The sequence below is a fragment of the Lissotriton vulgaris genome, unplaced genomic scaffold (genome assembly GCF_964263255.1).
Source record: "Lissotriton vulgaris unplaced genomic scaffold, aLisVul1.2 SCAFFOLD_768, whole genome shotgun sequence".
NCBI classification, from domain to species: domain Eukaryota; kingdom Metazoa; phylum Chordata; class Amphibia; order Caudata; family Salamandridae; genus Lissotriton; species Lissotriton vulgaris.
Genome location: NW_028246725.1, coordinates 435,309 through 458,471, shown reverse-complemented (window position 1 = coordinate 458,471; position 23,163 = coordinate 435,309). Strand labels below are relative to the sequence as shown.

General features: G+C 49.7%; 1 protein-coding gene across 1 annotated transcript in view; it reads right to left on the bottom strand.

The window, feature by feature from the left end:
- LOC147665769 (trinucleotide repeat-containing gene 6B protein-like) overlaps positions 1–23,163 on the bottom strand; it is a gene marked incomplete at its 5' end in the record, with an annotated part of 535,565 nt that overhangs the window by 93,241 nt on the left and 419,161 nt on the right. Inside the window, one exon of the mRNA XM_086949498.1 lies at positions 7,033–7,172. Coding sequence (XP_086805624.1) covers positions 7,033–7,172 — 140 coding nt within the window. The remainder of the gene's footprint in view (positions 1–7,032; positions 7,173–23,163) is intronic.

The window sequence follows — 23,163 nt, the reverse complement described above, 5'->3', positions numbered from 1 at the left end:
GTGACCCTGGAGTCCTTGAAGCGTTCCAGCGCGTGGTCCGCCTTGTCACCGAACAGGTGACAGCCATCAAACGGCATGTCCATCAATGTACTCTGGACATCGGCCGAAAAATTGGCGGATCTCAGCCAGGCGTGGCGACGAATCGCCACCGTCGTTGACATAGCTCTGCCTAGCGAGTCGGTCGTATCAAGACCACACCGTATCGAATATTTCGCTGCATCTCGGCCCTCAGCCACAGCCTGACCGAGTTTTGCCCGCACCTCCATGGGGCATTCTGGCAGCAGTTCCGCGACCGTATCCCACACAGAGTGGGTGTAGCGGCCCAAGAGGCAGGCGGTGTTGCAAGACCGCAGGCCCAAACTAATGGACGAGAAGACCTTCTTGCCAAATTGGTCATACCTCTTGGATTCCCGGTCGGGTGGGGCCGACGGGAATGCGGACTGGGAGGTCGAGGCCTGGATCACCAGACTCTCAGGAGTGGGGTGGGTAGATAGGAACTTGGGGTCGTCCGGACAAGGACGGTGGCGCCTGGCCACGTTCCGATCGACAGGCGCACCTGAAGCGGGCCTGGACCACGTGCCCAACAGAACGTCCGACAAGGCTTCATTAAACGGCAGCAGTGGCTCCTGTGGGCATGACTGCGGTTTGAAGACCTCGGTGAGGATGTTAGGCCCCACGGCCGCGACGGGGAGCTCAAGGTGTAAGGCCTTGGCAGCCCTCATCAGCACCACAGAATATGCAGCTCCCTCCACCGATGCCACGGAAGGAGGAGAGATCAAACCAGGGTTAGGAGAGTCGTCCAGACGCCTGGCATCCCCCAAGTCACCTGTCCAGTCCGGGTCATACTGGCACTCGCGTGACAGAGGGTCCTCGGACCCCTCCCAACCTTCACCGAACTCTTCATCCTCTCCGTATTCGGAGTCAACGATGTAGACCGGCTCCTCGGGGTTCATGGGCCCCATCGGCGCCGGGACCGGCGTCGTGCGACGCCCGTCCGGCCCCGCGTCCGGCGTCGGTGAAGGTACGGGGACGGCGCCGCCCGGAGCCGGCGTCGGAGCCCCAGTGCCGCCCGAAGCCGGCACCGAGGAACCGGCGTCGCGCGGAGGCGGAGCCGCGGGCAACCCTGATGGAATCGGCGCTGGGTTGGATGGGCGTCCATCCGGCGTCGACCCCGAAGGCCCTAGCGGCGCCGGAATCGGAGCATCCGACGGCGTCGAGGTAGGGTCAGCAGAAACGCCAGGGCCCCCGGACGGGTTCACTGGGCCCGTAGGCGCCGTGGAACCTGCCGGAGGAGACAGGGCCCTCATGGCCATGAGGAACGCCTCAATCTCCTCAGGCGTCGCACCGTGCCCAGGGACCTGAGGGTATGGGGCAGGCCGCGCCGGCGACTCTCGCGGAGCCGCGGGGTTGGGGTCACCCGAACCCCCGGCCGCATCGCGCGAGCGTCGGGGGGAGTCGGGGGTACGATGACGACGCCCCGACTTCTTGTGTTTCTTACCTGACGAGGATGACGAGTGGTGTCGACTTCCGGAACGCTCGGCGCGGCCCCGCGACCGCTCCCTCGAACGCTCTCTCGACCTCCGGCCGGACCGGGACCGCTCCCGGTCCCGACGTGGGGCCGACACCCGGAGCTCCAGTAGCTTGCGGGACCGCTCCCGTCTAGCTTTGCTGGTGAGGGCCCGGCAGTCGACGCAGGAGTCCACGTCGTGGTCGGGGCCCAGACACCGGAGACAGAGGCGGTGATGGTCTGTGACCGACATCGTGCGCTCACAGTCATCACAGTGCTTGAACCCAGGCATCCTAACAGGCACAAAGTGACAATAATTCGAAAAAACTTGGTCAAAGACCGGAGTACTGCTCTTCAGATCTGCGTCCACTGGCGCGGAAAAAAGAAGAACTGACGTCAGCGCGCGGAGGCGGCGTCTATATACTCCAGCGACGTCATCACGGCGCACGACGCCAACGACGGACGCGGAGCCGCAGGGGACGCCTGCAGACGACGCCTACCGACGCGCAGGGGTACTGCTACGCAAAAGTTTCCGGATCCAGACTGACGCCTGGGGATATTCTAAGGTAAGGAATCTAACACTAACGTGTTTCTTTCAGATATATCCTTTACTGGAGGATGTCTGTGTATTGGATTTGAAGGAAGCTGTATTGTCTGCTCCATTCTGTTTGGAGCCTCCTCTATAGAAGGAGTGACGAAAGGAGCCTCTTGCTTGTGTGGATTGCAAAGCATAAATTTGGCTGTATCAGTGTCTTTCTTCATTTTCTCAAGTGCTGTGTCTACCTCTGGTCCAAACAATTTATGTTGGTTGAATGGCTGATTTAAGATGGTAGTTTGCACTTCCTGCTTAAATCCTGAAATGCGTAGCCACGCATGACGTCTAAGTAGGACACTAGTGTTTACAGCTCTAGATGCAGTGTCGGCTACATCAAGTGCGCACTTGATTGAGGCATTTGAAATAAACTTGCCTTCTTGTATAAGGTCATTTGCCTGTGCCTTATATTGGCCAGGTAGATGTTGTAGTAGTGTCTCTAACTGATCATAGTGAGCCCTGTCATAATTTGCAAGGAGTGCTTGTGTGTTAGCTATACGCCATGTGTTGCTAGCTTGTGCAGCTATCCTTTTGCCTGAAGCATCTATCACCTTAGATTCTTTATCAGGGGTGGTGCTTCACCTGATGTCTGCGAGTTTTCTCTTTTTCTAGAATTTGATACGATTAGGGAATCTAAGGGTAGCTGTCCTTTAATGTAGGCAGGATCCCCAGGTGCAAGCCTGTACTTTTTCTCAATTCTAGGGTTTAGAATCCTAGCACGTACAGGATCTTTAAATACTTCTGGAGCATGTTTGATGACCTAATATTGTCTTCTGGGGGAGAAGCTTTTGATGGATATGAATGTGGGTCAGGAATATCTGGCTGTTTAAAGGACTTGAGCGCATCTGAATCAGGCCTTGTAGGTTTCGGTACCGTAGATATTGGCTTCGGAGTAAAGCTGGTTTCGTCGGCCGCCAGGCGTCAGACGCTGGCTTCATAGTTTTGTCTTTAGAAGTCGACTGTTTTGGCGCGGGACTTCTTTCGGTGCCGAGGGAGCTGGTGGGATCGGCACGTGCGGCTTGCTCGGTAAGGAGCTACGATAAGGCTTGAGTATTTTCTTCGGAGCCGGGCTCTATGTCGGGGCTTTCAAAGTGTTTTATCGGTCGCGACCGGGCCCCGGAGGCGGAGTGTTGACCTTTGCCTTTGATTTGGGTGCTGGGTATGGGGCAGGGGCAGTAGTACTCACGCGCTGACCCGATGGTATGGAGTCATCAGCGTAGTCTGCCCCAGATACGATTTGGAGATCGTCTGAATCTTCTTCGGGGACGAGCGGAACTTCTTCGTCGAAGATATCTACCGGTTCCGGAGCCGATCTCTGCATGTAGTGTTGACGGGCCCTCCGATCTCGAATGGTCTTCTTGGATCGAAAGGATGCACAGGCTGTACAGCTGGATTCGTCGTGTTCTGGCAATAAGCACAGGTTACAGACCTCGTGATGGTCACTGTGTGGAAACTTTCCTCCACACCCGGGGCATCTTTTGAATGGCGTCCTTTCCATGAGGTGTAGGCCTCACAGCGTGGATAGGCCCAACTGCCCACGTCGACGACCGGAATCGAGCTGATGGAGTTGAGTTGACGTTTATCGATATCGAAAGTAGTTTGGTGAAGTTTGAATAAGTTTCTACGCGTCAAAGTACTTGAAAAGTAGACTTCGAACCGGAGCAGGAAAGTTTCATCCGAACCCAGTGGCGGAAAAACTATCTAAGGATGGAGCCGATGCCCATGCGCACTATCGTCTAAGGGAGGAGTCACCTATCTCGTGACTACAAAAGACTTCTTCCAAGACGACAACATGCAATCATCCAAGCCCAACACCAGGTGGCGATCTAATGCAAAGTGTAGAATCTGCAGCTCATATGCTTCGAACACCTCTTTCCCACATTATCTAGACGCCTACCCTCCTCATCCGGTGGTGTGGTAAGGGGCGCCGATGGATTTTTTGATTTTCTTTGAGCCACTTGAGAGATAACAGAGTCTGGCTTCAGTTGACCAACCAGGCAAGCGGGACCATCTTCTGCAGTCTCCAAAGAACAGGGATGACGGTAGCTGGAGACTGCATCACCTTTATCCCCTCACTTCATACATGCTATACAATTTGGATAGAACAGACAGATTTTCTGTAAGGCTCCTTAAAATCATAAAGAAAGCAGTCTGACTGTACAGTTGGAATGGGAGACCAAACCGTTTGGAAGCCCTTTCCATCAGATTATGGAAACCTCCGATGTCTGCTGGAGGATAATCTATAAGATCTGGTAATGGGGAAGCAGGATCCGGAAAAACATACTTGGCCCATTCCCTATGTGGATTCGGGAACTGTTCTACGCTCTGGTCATCATCTGATGAATCATGGACTGTGACCACATTCTGATGACTTTCTGTCCGTTTCGGCTCCGGAGACTGAGGTAGTTGAGGGGCTGTCGTGTCAGAAGAATAGGCTGGAGGTGGCGGAGGAGGCACCTGCATTGAAAGTTGTTCAGAGGATTATGATGGAAATCTCCTCTTATAATCTAACAACATGAATTGTAAATCACTAACAAGTGAAGACGGCATGGCCACCATACCCTGTTGCAATTGTTCTTGAGGTCTAGTATGTGGTATGTATTGTTGCTGTTCTGTGTAATAGTCTTCAGAGTCTGAGTCCCGGCATTTTACTTGAAGTTGGGATGGACTGTATGCATTCACATAAGGACCCTCATCCTCATCTGAAAATTCCTCCAAAATCAAAGCCGGAGGTAATGGAGTCACTCTACGAGGAGATGTCATTTCCGGTGTAATTTGGCGTCTTTTTAATCGAAATTTGCCTTTCTGTATCGTCGACGAGGTCGTCGTCGACTAAGAGTGCATCTCCGACGACGATGGAATGATCGTCGTCAGCGCCATTGTAGATGTCGTTGACGTCATCATTGTCGAGGTAGTCATCATCGTCGAAGACATTGTAACTGGTACCTGTAGTGTTGACGAAGCTGGAATTGACTTCAGGTGAATTTTAGATGCCGTCGTCGACTTACCTGATGTTGTCGTCGTCAGCGGACGGATTTTCTTCTCATATTTTCCATCCTGAGGTGCAGAAGATGGTTTTTGAACAGCTTTGGCTTGTCAGATGGTGGCGGTGAATCAGAAGGTCCATGGCTCGCCTTCTGAGTAGAAAGTACCTCAGAAACTAGTCCCTCCCTCTCCTTTACATCTCGGTGAGGAGATTTTTTCGGGACGGGGCCTGCCAGACCTATCAGAGGTCTTTTGTGAGGCCTTAGTAGGAGGATCAGCCGAAGTTGAAGGGGAAGACCTACCCCTCTTTTTAGACCTCCTTGAAGATGTTGCTGAGGAGGCATCCTCACTGCCACTGGATATATCTTCCTTACGTGACTTCAGCTTCTGCAACCAGGTCAGTAAACGTCCCTCAGAGTCGCTCAGGGTCTTGGAAGAGAAGGTCCTGTAGATCTTACAATCAGTGGCGTTGTGGTCAGGGTACAAGCAATAAATGCAGTCCTTATGCTTGTCCTCCACGTAAAACCTTTTCTTAGAACAAGTAGCATAGGCTTTAAATAAAGCTTTCTTCTCCTTGTCTGACATCCTTAAAAGAGAACTGTAGATAAACAAGATTAAATCCAAAGTTGAAGAGCCTCCCTTAGCACAATGTGAAGTAGAAAATCTGAGGCGCTCTCAGGAAGGTTATAGGGGGTGAGGCTAATCTGATTGGTTGTTGCATGATTTTGGTCTCTTTTGCAAAAAGATGTGGATATGCTACAAAATGAAATGAGGCCTAGGCCTTTCTTTCTCTTTTGTACCTACTGCTATGTTATTTTTTATTTACCGAGGCTCCCATTCCGACGACTAGGAATGATACAAGCTATGGGACTCTATGAAAGTTCCAATACTGGAGTAACGTACCTTACCCGTCCCGCCGATTCACCCGCCCCAACCAGGCATACCCGTGCTTTATACTTTGGTATTTAAAATGCCATTTTATGCTCTGCTTCTCGCACTGCGAGGCAGCAGTGAGGCGGCGCTCCTCCGCCCTAACGGAGGAGCCGCCCCTGGAGGGTAGTACAGGGTATGACTTTAAAGATGTATTGTCTGGACGGTCCACATTATAATTGTGCCAAGGGTTGTCCCCGCCATTGGTAGGAACAGAGTCCTCATATGGGTTTGTTTGGTCTTCAATATGGTCCTGGTCTGAGTCTGTATGGACAGAGTGAACTTGGGATGGTAAAGGTGCAGGTGACCGCACAGATGGTGGTGTGGGTTCCCTACCCTGTTTCTCTGGAATGGGATAAGCCATGCATTCCTCTGAAATGACCTCTTCAAAGGCAACACAAAACTGTTTTTGGCATGGAGGTTGTAATAACCAGGAGACTGGATCCTTTGCTGCCGGACATTAGGTTGATTGTCTAGTTCTTCGATAGGTAGGAAATCACCCAGGTCAAGCTTAGTGCCGGCCTCAAGGATGTCGGAGTCAGTCAGAATCCTGAACTTTACAGTGGAGGAGATAATACCTCACATTTCCTTTTCCCAATTCTCACAGCCAAGTAAGTCCTGTACTCTTTCACAGACTATTGGGATTGTCTGTATTCCTGTTCTCTAGTATTTATGTTATGTATGGAAATTGATTGGGAAATAAATAAAATTTTAAACATCAACCAGACATTCATCACTGGCACAGTGTGAATACATTTTTAAAACCCTTGAGTAGCAAAAATCAGTGTGCGCATTTCTGCTCTTGACATAGATTTGAGTTCAGTGTGTAGCCCAAGGTAGACAGCTACACAACAGCTCAGGTGGTAGCAGATCAGATGGAGAAAGAGTTACATTTTAGCTAAATTTTACAAAGACAGGGATGTCAGATGAAATAAGGACTTACTGAACATCGAGAGAAGGCAATTGAAACTTATGATCAGTATACTAATCAGGCGTGACCAGTTAAGCAAACACTCACATGTGCAGTGCCGTCTGAGCCTTGGCTGCCTCCTGTTTGGTGCTGTATCGTATCAGGGCAGTGCCCTGAGTCAGGTTCAGGTGGAATGTCAGCAGCGGACCGTGCTGCATGCAGATCGTCCTGAGCGTTGATCCATCAATCTGAGAATAAAAAGGAACAAGTATTTATTCAATTACTCAGCACAGACAGCAATGACCACTTCAAGGAAAGCAGATACGTCTGCAGAAACAGAACTGACAAACAAAAAAAACCCACTACTTACTTACCTGAAACTCTTACAGAACTAGGGGTTGGGATATTTTGTAAAAACCAAGCATTTCAGTCTTGGCAACTGATTGTCTGAAATCAGACCCCTCCGAGGTGGACTAGAAAACTTTAAGGCTGGAGGGCTGTCTCGGGCACATAAGAGGACAAAAAAAAAACACTTTAGGGGAATGCCTACAGAATGATTTTTTAGGCCATGTGTTGCTGTACGACTATTATACTGTTGTGTTATAAGTAAAAAACCTTAATTGTTTTGCAGTATGGTTCGCAAACGTATTTAAGACTAAAAATATTAAGCAGGCAGAATACATTTACTTGTAGTCAAACATGGACAGGTATGTAATAAAAAAAATATTGCATACAGGAGTACAAGGAGAAGTCAACCCCACCATTAGGGCAATTATTGAAGCAAGCTTCCCCACAATCATGCATTAGACCTAGTTCTGCTGTACCAGTATACATTAAACTTTGGAGCATTAGTGCACAAGGTAAAATGTAAATGTAAATGTACAGGAATTTATATAGCGCAAATCACTGAGCGGGTTCTAAGCGCTTGCTTAGGGAACCCGTCCTGGTATTCCCCTGCGAGATAACCCCGGCAGGGTATCCGCAAGGTGAAAGCCAGGCATCCCGCCCCGAGGGGCCGTTGTGGAGATTAAGCAAGCTATTGCCCAGAGTCGCAGAGTGTGAACCCGTGAATCGAGTAGGCACCGGAGCAAGAATTGTCGAGTCCATGGACATTTTTAGGACTCAAGACCCCGCCGAGCCGGGAATTGAACCCTGGTCCCGGGCTGACCTCTGCTTCCAGGTCTGCCTCCTCTAACCAGTGAGCCACACTTCTAATCAATATAAATTGGCAACTAATACCCCCCAAGTTTAGATGAGATGGGTCATTCAATCACCTCTACCAGCCTTTAGTTACATCCATTGCTGTGCCAGAGGGTACGGGCTGTTAATGCCCTTTAGAGAAAAAAAATCTAGTTAAGAAGTTACTTACCTTCGGTAACACCCATTCTGGCAGAGACTACCACATGCAGACTCCTCACCTCTTGAATATTCAAAGGGCGTCCGACTTTATCCGGAAACTTTTCAGCACTACCTCTGCGTGCTGGAAAGTGGCAACATGAGACTCCACTCTGGAAATGAACTGTGGAGCCAATTACTTTTAAGACTGTCCGTGCTCGTCAGACGCAGAGCCCCAAAAGCAAACTACTAGACCAGTGTGCAAATTCATAGACTTACAATCTTATTAATTGATACAGTCTAATCCCAGAACGGCGAGGACGTGATGTTCGGTCAATACTCTGTTTAGTCTCTACCAGAAAGAGCGTTACCAAAGGTAAGTAAAGACACGAAAAGTTAATCACTTGTAATCCTAGATCTGCATTGCAGGTATCCTCACTGATGTCATAAGCATAGAATGTTCCTGTGCGTTTGCAGGGATCTCGGAACACTTTATCTACAATTATTTAAAGTCAATCTTCAGACTGAGGTAGTCACCTCAATGTCCATAAAAATTGGTGTTACCTAAATTAAAAAACAGGACAGGACAGCTTTTGCTGAATTCTTCTGAACCATACAATGGCATCCAATTAATAGAATGCAACCATATTGCAGCATCTGATAAGAGACAATGTTGACTTTACTCTTAAAATGCCTATTAGGCACATACAGAGTGAGAAAAATGAACAAAAAAAGGAGACTGTCGAGTCAAAAGTTCAAGGACTGCAAGGAAACAATACACTGTTACTTTAAGGAGCCAACAGCTTTCCTTCCTAGCATAGACTGTACTGGCAGTTAGCCTCAGTTCTTTTTGAATGGCGGTAACAGACTTAATTTTAGCAAATGTATTGACGACAGGGGAGGAGGGAGGGTTGTTCATGACTTTAGTGAGGATATCTATGACAACGATCTAGGAATACAAGTAGCTTTTCCTTCTGCATCTTAGGCTCCTCACAGATAGTCAAACAGAATGGAGTAGGAAGCATATCTCTAACACACAGGTGTCAATACAAAGCTATAAACCATTAACAATTGTCAGATGTAGTTTAACCAGATGTACAGTAAGTAAGAATTACTATAATTAAAGAGTAAGTTGCTTACCTTCATTTTACACTTTCACTTCGCACTTCACAAATATGGAATTATTATTTATTTATTTAATTTAGAAGAAAACCAAGTTAAAAGACAAAAGCTCTGCCTGTGGAATAGCGAAGTTGTCCCCCTTTGCACCTGATGACCATGGCCCATGTCCAAGAGGCCCACCGGTTCAGAAACGGTTCCCCAGCGATTCTGAGCAAGAGTTCCTCGTGGGTTGACCTCCCTGCTGGACTCCAGATCAACTGCCTCCTCTGACCCCCCCACCCCACCAACTGCATCGGTAAGATGATTTCTGATGCCAAAGGACACCCCTGAAGAAATGCGTTACTTACCTGTACCTTCAGTTATCTAGTATTGGTATCTTTCATAGATTCACATGCCTGAATCATTCCCCATCATCGGGATGGCAGTCCCCGGTACATAAATAAAGTAATGTCCCATTAGACATGCAGAGTAATAGGCCAAAGGCCTCACATTAGTAACATATCCAGGTCCTTTTGTTATAAGGACCAAACTCTAGAGAGGAACCAATCAGCTGCTGCGACCCTCTGGCACCTTCCTAGAAGGAGCTCTATTCCCTCAGATTTTCGTAAGCACAGTGCTACATTAGAGGAACGATAGAGTAGTAGGTGAGCCCTTCCAAGGGAGGTGGGTGGGTTGCATGTGAATCTACGAAAGATACCAATACTGGATAACTGCAGTTACAGGTAAGTAACACATTTCTTATACAGTATTAGGATATCGTTCATAGATTCACATGCCTGAATCAGAGTTGAAAGCAAAGATAAGCACATTTCCTTCTTGGATAAAGAGCATGAAACACTGGTTAATAACTGCATACATATCAATGTATATACATATGCAAACATCACAACATTAAAATGCAAAGCAATAAGTTGCAAGTGTATCGAAAGATATAGTAGTGATAAGGAAATCTGCGTGGATAAATAAGAGAAAGGTTGGTGGGAAGGAAGGCTCACCTTTATCGAAATAGATGACGCAGCACCACCTGTCCCACTGCAGCATCCTTCGTGAGTTCTGTATCCAAACAGTAGTGTTTGGTAAATGTATGCAGCGTCTTCCATGTTGCCGGTCTGCAAATCTCGGTGATGGGCACACCTGCAAATAGTGCCGTAGAAGTAGAGACTGCCCTAGTGGAATGGGCACGTATCCATGATTGTAAAGGCTGGAAATGCTTTGCTTTGTGAGAGGGAAACCCTTCCTGGGTAAGCTGTAAGCCACAAAAAGTTGGTTGGATTTGCGGAAAGTTTTTGTTCTTCAAGATAGAATTTAAGGCAGCGTTTTAAATCCAGAGAATGGAGAGCTCTCTCTGCTGCCGTTTTAGGATTTGGAAATAAAGTTTTTAAGACAATAGGCTCATTTAGGTGGAAGTGCGATGGTACTTTTGGAATCAATTTTGGGTTAGTCCAAAGAAGAAGAATTACCCTGTCATTTTTAAATTGTAGAAAGGGATCTTGTATCGTAAAAGCGTAAAGGTTACTAACTCGCCTTGCGGATGCAAGGGTTAAAAAGAGCCAGTCTTCCAAGATAGGAACTTGAGGTCAGCTCTGTGTATCAGCTCAAAAGGCTGCTTCATCAGCTGAGCAAGTACTGTGTTTAGTTGCCATGTCGGAGGAGGCGACTTTACCGGAGGGAAAGTCCGAAACAGACCTTTGAGCAACTGTTTTATTAATCTGTTTGACCAAAGAGAAGGTCCAGTACAAGATTTCCTGAAACAGGATATTGCTGCCAGTTGAACTTTGATGGAAGCGTGGGCGAGGCCTGAAGTAGCCAAATGAAGGAGGTATGGTAATATCTCTTCTGGAGAGGATGTGAAAGAATGCACCTTAGCCGACCTGCACCAGATACAGAATCTCTTCCATTTTAAGGAATAAGTCCTGTTTGTGCTATCTGCTCGGGCGCGGGACAGGACAGCTTTGCATTCCGGAGGAATGTTCAAATCTTGAAACTCGTGAAACTCAGGAGCCAGGCCGATAATTTGAGAGAAGCTGGGTCCGGGTGCTGGACGTGTCCCTGGTTCATTGTGAGGAGGGATGGAAACAGCGGCAATGGAATGGCTGTTTGCAGGGAGAGGAGATGAAGCTCTATGAACCAATGTTGGTGAGGTCATGCTGGGGCTATTAGAATCAGTGTGCAAGGTTTTGCCTTCATCTTCCTGAGGATCAGTGGAATCCGTGGAAAGGCGCAGGCCATGGGTACTCACAAACTTTCTCTCGGGGGCCAAATTTACAGTGTGGTTTGGGTCCGAGGGCCGCACCGGTGAGAGCGGGGTCAGTGCGGAAGGGGGCGGGGCTAGCGCAAAAAAACCCTGACCATGAGGTTGAATAACAGGTCCCTGCAGCGGACGCCTTCGTCCACTGAGCCACCAGACCCGGCATACACACATCTCTCCCTCTTTCTCCCTCTGACTCTCCATCTCTCCCTCTGTCTCATTCACTCGGACTGTCTCACTTCCTGTCTCACTCACCCCGACTGTCTCACTCTCTCCGTTTCCTTCCCCCTCACTCTGTTTCCTTCCCACTCACTCTGTTTCCTTCTCCCTCACTCGGTTTCCTTCTCCCTCACTCCATTTCCCTCTCCCTATTTCCCTCTCTCTCCTTCCCGCTCCCTCCTTCCTTCTGTCACCCTCTCTCTCCTTCCCTCTCCCTCATTCCCTGTCCCTCTCTCTCTGTTTCCCTCTCCCTCACTTATTTCCCTCTCCCTCCTCCCCTCTCCCTCACTCTGAGGTCTCCCTCGCTCCTTCCCTCCCCCTCTCTCTGAGGTCTCCCTCTCTCTGAGGTCTCCCTCTCTCTGAGGTCTCCCTCTCTCTGAGGTCTACCTCTCTCTGAGGTCTCCCTCTCTCTGAGGTCTCCCTCTCTCTGAAGTCTCCCTCTCTCTGAAGTCTCCCTCTCTCTGAAGTCTCCCTCTCTCTGAAGTCTCCCTCTCTCTGAAGTCTCCCTTGCTCTGTCTCCCTCCCTCACCCTCTCGCTCTCCCTCCCTACTTCCCTCTCCCTCCCTCCCACGCTCTCCCTCCCTCGCTCTCCCTCCCACGCTCTCCCTCCCTCGCTCTCCCTCCCTCTCTCGCTCTCCCTCCTCCTTCGCTTTCCCTCGCTCTCCCTCACGCTCCCTCCCTCGCTCTCCCTCTCCTCCCTTGCTCTCCCTCCCTCGCTCTCCTCCTTCCCTTGCTTTCCCTCCCTCGCTCTCCTCCCTCCCTTGCTTTCCCTCCCTCGCTCTCCTCCCTCCCTTGCTTTCCCTCCCTCCCTTTCCCTCCCTCATGCTTCCTCTCCCTCCCTCGTGCTCCCTCTCCCTCGTGCTCCCTCTCCCTCCCTTGCTCTCCCTCCCTCCCTCTCCCCCGCTCCCTTGCTTGCTTGCTCTCCCTCTTTCTCTCCCTCCCTCCCTCTCGCTTGCTCTCCCTCCCTCATTCTCCCTCCATTGCGCTCCCTCTCGCTCTCCCTCCCTCACGCTCCCTCCCTCCCTCCCTCGCTCTCCCTCCCTCCCCCTCTCTCCCTCCCTCCGTCGCTCTCACTCCCTCGCTTTCCCTTCCTCCCTCTCCCCCTCTTGCTCTCCCTCCCTCGCTCTCCCTCCCCCCTCGCTTTCCCTCCCCCCTCCCCCTCCCTCCCTTGCTCTCCCTCCCTCCCTCCCTCCCTTGCTCTCCCTCCCTCCCGCTCCCTCCCTCCCTCCCCCGCTCTCCCTCCCTCCCATGCTCTCCCTCGCTCCCTCTCTCCCTCTCTTGCTCTCCCTCCCATTCCCTCTCCCTCCCTTGCTCTCCCTTCCTTGCTCTCCCCACCCTCCTACTCCCTCGTTCTCCCTCCCTCGTGCTCACTCTCCCTCGCTCTCCCTCCCTTGCTCTACCTTGCTCTCCCTCCCTTGCTCTACCTTGCTCTCACTCCCTCCCTCGCTTGCTCTCCCTCCCTCCCTTGCGCTCCCTCGCTTGCTCTCCCTCCCTCGCTCGCTCTCCCTCCCTGGCTCTCCCTCCCTGGCTCTCCCTCTCTCCTTCGCTTGCTCTCCCTCGCTTGCTTGCTCTCCCTCGCTTGCTCTCCCTCCCTCCCTCTCCCTTCCTCCCCCTCCATCCATCTCTCGTGCTCCCTCTCCCTCCCTCGTGCTCCCTCTCCTTCCCTCGCGCTCCCTCTCGCTCTCTCTCCCTCACGCTCGCTCTCCCTCTCCCTCCCTCCCTCCCTTGCTCTCCCTCCCTCGTGCTCCCTCTCCCTCCCTCCCTCGCTTGCTCTCCCTCCCTCGATTCCCCTCCCTCTCTTGCTCTCCCTCCCACCCTCCCTCTCCCTCGCATGCTCTTCCTCCCTCGCTCTCCCTCCTCACCCTGCCTGTGTGTGCCCTGGCTGTGACAGCTTCCAGGCGCGCACACACAGCCGCACCCAAGCAGTTCACAAGTCTTTAAAAGACCATTGGCAAGTTAATGAGGCTTTGCTCACCTCAGCGCCCCTGCAGCCCCACTCGGACTATGGCGGGAATCACCCGACCCCCACAGAGCAGCAGAGTCTTAGTCGCGCTCTGGTTGCAGACACCTTAAATAAAATAAAAAAATAAAAAAAAAACTCTGGTACAATGTCTGCAAGGTCCATGGGCCGCCAGGGAAGGCTTGCCGGGCCGCCCGCGGGCCGTACTAGGAGTACCCCTGGCATAGGCGAATACGCCAAACCATGCTATTGAAAAGGCATTGCCCAGAGATCCCTGGTGGGGATGCCAGCTTGTGAAGTGTTGGCATTTGACGTTTTGCTGTGTGGCAAAAAGATCCAACGGTGGTTCACCCCACAGAGAGAAGATGTTTCTTTTCCTTCTTTCGCACCAAGAAGAACCGGGAGTAAAAACCTTGTCCTCTTTGATGGACAGGTACTCATTCTATAGCACCCTCCTGGAGCATCGCTGATATTTCCATGAGTAACGGATGCAGATGCTTACGATTCATATGTTGAGGGGGCGTTGGAGTTTGGACAAATTCCAGTAAATGTCCGAACTGCACCAGTTGAAGAACCCAACGATCCGTTGTGATTTGACTCCAAATGTGAAGATAGTGGGAAATTCTTTCTCCCACTCTGGAAGGTGGAAAACAAACAGAGACTGGTGGTAAAGAGAAGTCATTGACGTCGCGCAGAATCCTTCTGCCATCTGGCTTTTCCGCGGAAAGAAGACTTGTTGTATTAAGTCTGCGCTTGTTGTCTTTGCTGAAACTGCGGCCTGTATTGGTTAGAGGAGGAATATGAAGACCTATACTGTTGGTAGCCTCCTCTATTAGAGTATTGTCCTCTACCCCATGAGCCACGAAAAGTGGTGTTTTTATATTGAAGGGAACCCAGGGCTCTGGTCGTATCCGTGTCTTTTATACCTTGGAGGGCCTCATCAATATGGGTACCAAAAAGGAGTTGTCCGTCATAAGGCATATCAAGGATCTTGGTTTGAATTTCAGATAGGAATGTTAGTGCCTTAAGCCACCCTTGGCACCGCAGAACTGCTGCTCCAGCCAGTTGGCGGAAACTAGTTGATGCGATGTCCATAGCGCAATCTATGATTTCAGAAGCCAACCTTTCGCCTTCCAGAAGCACCTTTCTTGCTTCGTCTTTAGATTCTTGCGGCAAGGACTTAAAGTATGGTGCAATATCTGACCACATTTGTCTGTTATAGCGTCCCAATAGTGCCAGTGAGCTAGACGCCCGTACTGTTAGCGCTGACAGAGGAAAACCGTTTGCCGATATTGTCCAGGCGCCTGCCCTCCTTATCTGGGGGAGCTGAAAGTGTGACAGAAGGGGATTTCGATCTGCGTTGCGCTGGCTGAGTGATCACTGAATCAGGCTTTGGATGCCAAATGAGACAGGCTGGTGCATCGTCTGCAGCCCTGTATTTCTTGTCCAAAATTGGCAGAACTTGAGGAACTGTAGATGGATTTTGCATGATCTTGATGCCTTGATCCGAAATATAGTCTATGATGGGCAACAACCTAACAGACTTTTTTATAAGGTTCCTTGAAATCGTAAAGGAAACAGTCTTGTTGGTGAGAGGGCATTGGTAGTTTGAATCGTTGGGCATCTCTCTTTAAGAGATTATGGAAACCTCCTATATCTTCAGGAGGTGAATCCGCCTGAGGAGGTAAAGGCGATGTAGGAAGAGGGAAAACGTAGTTGTCCCATTCGTCATGGTGTGACTGCGTATCCTGAAGCTCCCCCTCTTCCTGTCCTTCATCCTCATCGTCCATAGATGGAAGGGGTGGCACCGGCACCTCAATAGGAATTAAGTGGTCAGGGTGGGACGTGCACTCTCTGTGGCGGTGATAACACTGGAGTAGGAGATGGGGCACAGGTAGGAAACCTCTTTCTGTAGTCAAGAGATCATAAATTGCACATCAGAGACCAAGGCTGAAGGAAGACAAACCATCTGTGGTTGTTGCTGATGAGATTCCTCATGATAATACCCCTGCTCATCAATGTCCTCATCGTCATAATCAGAATCATCTTGATACTTAACATTAAGGTCGGAGGGACTTTTTGCAGCCCTAAACATGCTGTCCTCATCCGAATCCTCCTCCTCATCCAAAAGGTGCGAGGGTGGCAAAGGTTGAACCCTACTGGGTGATGTGAGATAAGGAGACCGCCTCTGTTTCGTAATTTTATGATGAAAATATGTAATTTTTAGTCCTGACGTAGTTGTCATCGACGAGGCTGTCGTCGGTATAGACGTCGTTGCTTAGAAATCGATGATTGTAACAGACGCTGCTGTCGACGAAGGACTTTTCCTCGTCTAAGCGGTTGTTGACGGTGCACTCTTCGTCGTCCACGATGCACTCGTCGTCGACGCGGTCATCGATTTCTTGATCGTTGAAATCAAAGGGGTACGTGCTGTTGTCGATAAAAGAAAAGAAAATGAGACTGACCGTGTTGAACTCCTCGTCATCGACAGAGTCACTCCAATGGCGATCTGTGGCGATTACGTCTTCGTCAATGTCATAGTCGACGAGGTGGTCGTCAACGGGGCTGAGGAAGGCTTTTTGAAAGTGTGCTTCACCCTCTGTGGTGGAGTTAGAGGGTATGGAGCTGGCTTCTTTGACCCTGGAAGGGAAGAAGACTCTTTTGCAGGCAAATCTTTAAGCTTCGGAGCCTCTGAAGACTGTTTTTGCATCTTCTTTTGAGGTTGCTACATAGAAGGTCCTGGAGAAACTTATCTGGGCCTTTTCTGAGGAGTTTTTGAAGAAGATTTCTATGATGTTTCAATTCCCTCAGAGAATAAGGGGTCTTCTTTGTCCTTAAGTCTCTGCAGCCAAGTCAAAAGCCTTCCCTCACGATCTTTTAAAGTTTTTGTAGAAAAAGTCCGACATACCTTGCAGTCTTCAGGAGAATGGTCTGGATAAAGACAGTAGAGGCAGTCTTATGTACCGGGGACTCCCATCCAGACGACGGGGAATGATTCAGGCATGTGAATCTATGAAAGATACGCTAATACTGGATAAGCTGGAGCCCCTGGGCCTTGGGGAGAGCTACTGATGGTGTCCCGATGCCCCAGCACATCACAATTTAACTGTGAAGCTGATGGTTTCTTTCGTCCAGCCTTTTTGTCAGAGTCTGCAGCCTTTATCTAAGTTCGAGATTACCCATTGGTTTGCTTTGGGCGCCTGACACTGTGTTGGCACTCTGCACCCGGCTGCCCATGTGCTGGCTGAGGGTATAGGTTTTGTGCTTCCCTGTGGCCTCCGTGTTTGCATTAACTCCCAGAGACTGGGTTACAAAACGGTGCCACTTACCTGTAATTAGTACCACTTCGAGTGCCCCCCTTTCTCCATTGGATAACATTGGCACCAGGTATAGAGTCAGCCGCCCCAGTGCCGCTGGTGGTGCAGTGAGGGCATTTACCTGATTCTAAAGGGAGGGATTTTCTCCCCTGTTATTTGCCAATGCTCTCGGATCACCTCCAGTCAATCACCTAAACTTAAATCATGGTACCCTTTGGACATTACATCTTGCAGTTTTATTCTCAGTTCATCAAGTCTGGTTCCCCGCTGGATCCTTTACCACACATCACATGCTCGGCCAGTTGAATTCCAGCCTACTATTAACGGTTATGGATCTTCTTAATGCCTCAGTTTGTGAAGGGGCAGTCCCCCAGGGGTGGAAATATGCTTTAGTCCTTATTCTTTAAAAAAAAAAGCTAATCTGGACCCAGCTGATATGTTTAAATTCAACCCCATTTCTTTAAGATTCTGAAAAACATGTTAATGGCCAGTTTACTTTTTTGTGGAAGCTCATAGGTATCTTTACCCTTCTCAGTCTGGCTTTAGGGCTGGACATTCTACTGAATCCACCCTTGTGAGGTAACTGAGCTTCTTAGGCAGCACTTCGATGAGGGAGAAACAGCTACACTCCCTCTTGTTAGATCTTAGCGCTGCCTTTGACACTGTGTTGCACTCTATTGTCATGGAAAGATTGACTGCACTTGGTCTTAATGTTGGCCTTGGAGTGGTTTTGATCTTTTCAGGTTTTCTCTTCCACTGCCAGGTCCAAGTCACAACCACTTTCTTCTGGAGTTCCGCAGGGCACTGTGTGGATTCCAAAGTTATTTAACAGCTACATCAGCTGGCTTTCCCTTTTTTATTATGCAGATGATACTCAGATCATCTTTACTTTGGGTATCTGCTCAGAATCATGGGTTTTCGGACCTCAGTTGGAGCTTGAGTCGTATCTCCTTTTGGATGTATAACAACTTACTCAAGCCTAATGAGGATACAAAACGAGGTCATGATTCTGTGAAAGAACCATGCTCTCTGGTGCCCACTGCATTGGAATGTTTCCTTAAGTGCCTTGCCAGCGCCATCTTCAAAGGTTAAGAACCTAAGCTTCTTTATGGATGATTCATTATCCACGAAGCTGCAAGTGGCCAAGGTGACGTCCATCTGCTTTGCAGTACTCAAGTGGCTTAAAGAGATTCTTTAGTTGATCCCCATCTCAGTGCAAAGGAAGGTGATCCAAGTGCTTATCTCTAGACCTGATTACAGCAACATGCTGTATTTTGGAGCAAATAAAACTACAATCAGTCAACTGTAGCTGGTGAAGTACTCTGCTGTAAGGCTTCTTTATAGGCTGCCCAAATTTGCCTCAGTCTTGAATCTCTCATGAGCAGGACTGGCTTACGATCTCGAATCACATCAAATTTAAAGCACTATGCTATATGTTGAAGGTGAATGTCGGAGTCGGACACAACTACATTGAGGATCTGGTACTACCTTACCATCCTTCTCGATCTGAGATCTTTACAACGGGCCTTGTTTACAGTACCGAGGATCTGTCTATCCCTCATGAAAGGGCGCTCTTTTGCATATCTAGGGCAGAAACTTTGGAACTCGCTTACTTACAGACTCTGAGGTACTGCGCGTCTTCATTTTTTCGCAAGGGCCTGAAGACCTAGCTTTTTTTTTATCTGCTTACTTTGCTCTGCATCCTCCCTTCCTGCCGAGTGCCGGGAAAACCCTAGGGGTAGCTGTTCACATTACAAATCTATAATTATAATATTAATAGCCTTGCCTGGTACTGATACTTCATCCAAAAGCTCAATACTTTAAATTGTTTAGTTCTTGCATATTGCCAATTGTGTTTCCTCGCACATGATAACATTGTACGGATTGAAAAATGCACCAAGTGTCTACTTTTTACATTGAAAAACAGTGATATTGCAAAACGTAATTTACAGCAACAAAGTACCTTTAGTTCTGAGAAATATACAAAATAATATTTTTACAAACCATTGGTTTGAGATTTAGTGATTGAGTGTGTATTATTTCTTGCTTGTGTGTGTACAACAAATGCTTAGCACTGCCCTCTGATAAGTCTATCTGCTCGCCCACACCACTACAAAAGAGCATTATTATCTACTTGAGCCTCTGGGGTTCCATTGGACTCTACGTACCCTATACCTCATTTTAAGATCGTATATACAGAACCAGCTTCCTCCACAGAGGATGACCCATCACGAGATAGTCCTCTTCTGCACCGCACTTCCTTTCTTTGAGCCAACAAACCCCACAAAGAGTTGGTCGTCCACCCAGAAATCTTCAGTGCAGTGAAGGTAGAATGTTGACCTAGAGGGTGGAGTCATTCCTCTTCTTTATAGGGGTGCAGAAAGTGGGCAAGATGACAGATTGCCCCACATGGAATGGTGTTACCACTTTTGGTAGGAAAGAGGCCCTAGTGTGAAGCACAATATCAGGGAAGAATGGTAAAGTAAGGAAGCCTGGATGAGAGCCTGCAATTCCCTCATCCTCCTGGCAGATGTAAATGGCACTAAAAAGGCGGTTTTGATAGTAAGCAGCCGGAGGAGCAATTGTGCAGGATCAAATGGAGCACACATTAGAAAGGTGAGAACCAAATTAAGGTCCCACTGAGGCATAATGAAAGGAGAAGGTGGAACATATGTAGAAGTCCGTTGAGTTATCCATTTACAATGGGTGAATTGAATAAAGAGGGTTGGTCTGGCAGCCTCAGGAAGGCAGACCGGGCCGAAAGGTACTCCTTGAGAACGCCCAGTACAGATCCCTGCTGGGGGAGGATCAAAATAAAAAGCAGAGCGTGAGAAAGAGAAGCAGAAAGAGGCTTAATATAACTTTCTATACAATATTTTACAAATATGTACCACTGGCAGGTGTACATGGTCTTGGTAAAGGGACATCCGCCCAGTTGCCAAAATTACATTACAGACTCGGGAGGAAGGTTGAATGCTATAAACTGCTGCCGCTCAATCTCCACACAAAAAGGCGTGGAGTTGACAGGTTCGGGTGGAGGACACGCCCTTGCTGCTGCAAAAGATGATCCTCCCGAAGGGGCTGCCTGATCGGCAGATCGATGCTCAGTTGGAGAAGAACGAGATACCAAACTATGTACCCAGTCTGGAGTCACAAAAATTACTTGAGACAAGTCACTCTTGAACTTCTTGAGCACTCTGAAAAGGTGTATAGGAGGCCTGACCTCCACTAGAGATGAAAAGCTTCTCCGAACGAAAGCCGCTTTGGAAACTTGAGCAAACAAAACTACTGAATTTGCGCGTTCTCAGTGGAGGTGAATAGATCTAGCCAAGGCTCTCCCCACTGTTGAAAGAGACTTTACGTCACCTTCAGAGAGAGACGCCATTTGTGATCTGCTAGACATCGACTGCTGAGTTTGTCTGTCCTGGTGTTCAGAGAACCTGCCAGGTGTTGAACCACCACGGATATACCCAGCTGTTCCAGCCAAGACCAGAGATGCAGGTCTTCTTGACAAAGGGTCTATGACCCCACCCCGTTTATTGCAGTACCTCTTGGCGATGGTGTTGTCCGTGAACACTTGAACCAGCTTACCCTTGTGGAAGGCTTTCAATGCCAAACGAATCGCTCGGAGGATCAGCAAGTTGATGGAATCCGCCAGAGACATATGTTCCCCGATCTCCACCACTCCCAGATGGCCGCCCTATCCCAGAAGTGATGCATCAGTCACTACAGTGTGGTCTGGTTGGGGAATGGAGAGGGGTCTGCTTCTGAATCAAAAGCGGTTAGTTAGCCATCACTGAAGGCCCTGTGTGGTTCTCTTCGATATTTGGACCATGTGTGAGAAAGTGCCATCTTTCTTGCATGGGTATGCCCCCACTTTTTGCTGAATTGCTGATGTGCTTCTACTGGGTGTTCCCTGGGTTCCTGCCAACCAGGTACCCAGGGCCTGTGTTCCTTCCCTAAAACTGTGTTGAAACTAAAACCCTGGCTGGGGGAATGTGTGACATTGATCCACATTCGGTCCATCACTTGTTGTTTTTGCAATTGCCGCCCTAAGAGCGCTGGGGATGCCCAGACGTGGGTCCCAGGCACTCCACACCACTTGGAGTCAAGCTAGCCGGGCTGATGAGAGGTGTTACCTCGAAACCGGTCCGGTCCTCGGATGCTTGATTCCGTTCTGGGAAGGACATGGCTTTTGTAGTTCGGACTGGACTGTTCCCATGGGGCAACAAGGTCAGAGCTGATTTGCATATCGCCATTGTCTAACCCAGGGTGGTGTGGAGTGCAAAAAAACGATGGATTTGGGCCCAGATCTTTTGACTGGGGGAATGTGTGACATTGATCCACATTCGGTCCATCACTTGTTGTTTTTGCAACTAAAACCCAATTGGCATCTCTGGCCACCTGTCAGCCCCATGTAAATTGTACCCTAGGTACCCAGGGCATGGTGACCAGAGAAGACCCCTAAGGGCTGCAGCATTTATTGTGCCACCCTTAGGGGCCCTGTACCCGGACACCCACACACTGCCTTCGCAGGCTGAGTGTCTAAGTACAGAACCAAACAGAGAGTCGACATGGCCCACATCCCTGGGTGCCATGCTCACCAGCTTACTGCCCTGTCATCCATCAGTCACCCCCCTAGCTGGGTGCCCTGTGCCAGTGGTGTGGGCACAGGTGCCTGAGCCCTGTGCCCCTACAGTACCCAGGGCCATTCCTGGGCACTGTAAGTGCAGTGATGCCATTAAGAGTATATGGTGCTGGGAGGTTGTTATTACGAACTACACAGCACTAGGATGGCTTCACTGAAGACTGAGAAGTTTGGTATCAAACTTCTCAGCACATTAAACCCGCACTGATGCCAGTGTGGGATTTAATGTAAAATGCACGACAGAGGGCATCTTAGAGATGCCCCCTGAAACCTTACCAACTCCCAGTGTCCTGACTGTGTGGCTACCGAGGCTGCCACCACCAGACATGTTTCTGGACCCCTGGGTCGAGAGCCTGCCGCTCTCGGGGGCCTGGAACAATGCACATCCAGGGACGACGTGCCAAGCCTCTTCCCCCAGGATGGGCAGGGGAAGCTTCAAAGGCATACCGCCTTTGTGAGCTTCTCCAAGCCACCTGCAGTACTCAGCAACTGGCCCTCACCGGTTCTGACCCCCACTCTGGCGGGAAGAACGGCAGGATTCTCTAAGTGAGGAAAGGGCGTGTGCCAGCCTATGCCAACCCCACCCCTCAGGTGGGAGAGGCGAGATGAAGCACGACTCCGGGCTCTGGCCATCTTGAAGATGGGGAGCTTTGCCCAATCACAGCTAGGCTCATGCCCCCCTCCCACAGGAGAGGAGCAGACTAGGGGGTGTACCCACCCCAGGACAGGGACCCATTGGTCCCTGCGCTTGCCCTACCTGTAACGCCCCTACATTTAGTATTTAGGGGCACCCTGAACCTTCCTTCCTAAGATCCTGATTGCAACAAGAAGAACAATAAACAAGAAGACCTGCCGTGCAGCTGCTAACAAAAGGACAAAGCCCACTGACTTGGCCCCAAAACCCTACAGACCTGTTGATCCTTGAACCTGCACCCGCGAAACTTCGGCGTCTCCTGCGGACAGAAACCTCGAAAACCCCAGAGGACCTGCCTGCCTTGAACCTTCCAAAAGACTGGGACTCCCACGAGCAGTGGTTCTGCTGAAACAGCAATACCCCTGGTGCCAGCCAGGAACCGCGAATCCAGTCCACTCTGCACCCGCCGAGCCTGGCCTGTGCCGGAGTGAACGAAGACCACGAGGACTTTACCCCGGTGACTGGGACCCGAAATCCAGTGCCCAAAGACCCACCTCGACGAACCAGACGACGCCTGCAGCCTCAGAACCAGGGACCCCTTCAACCGCAACCAGCTGAGGGTAGGTTTTCCCGAAGCCAAAAGACATTCCTGCACCCGGCCTTCCTTTGGGGTACCTACCTCTTCTCCAAGATCCCAACTTACCTCTCGAAGTGGTTGTCGCACCTGAATAATCTCCGTCCCGAGCCTGCAGCCTT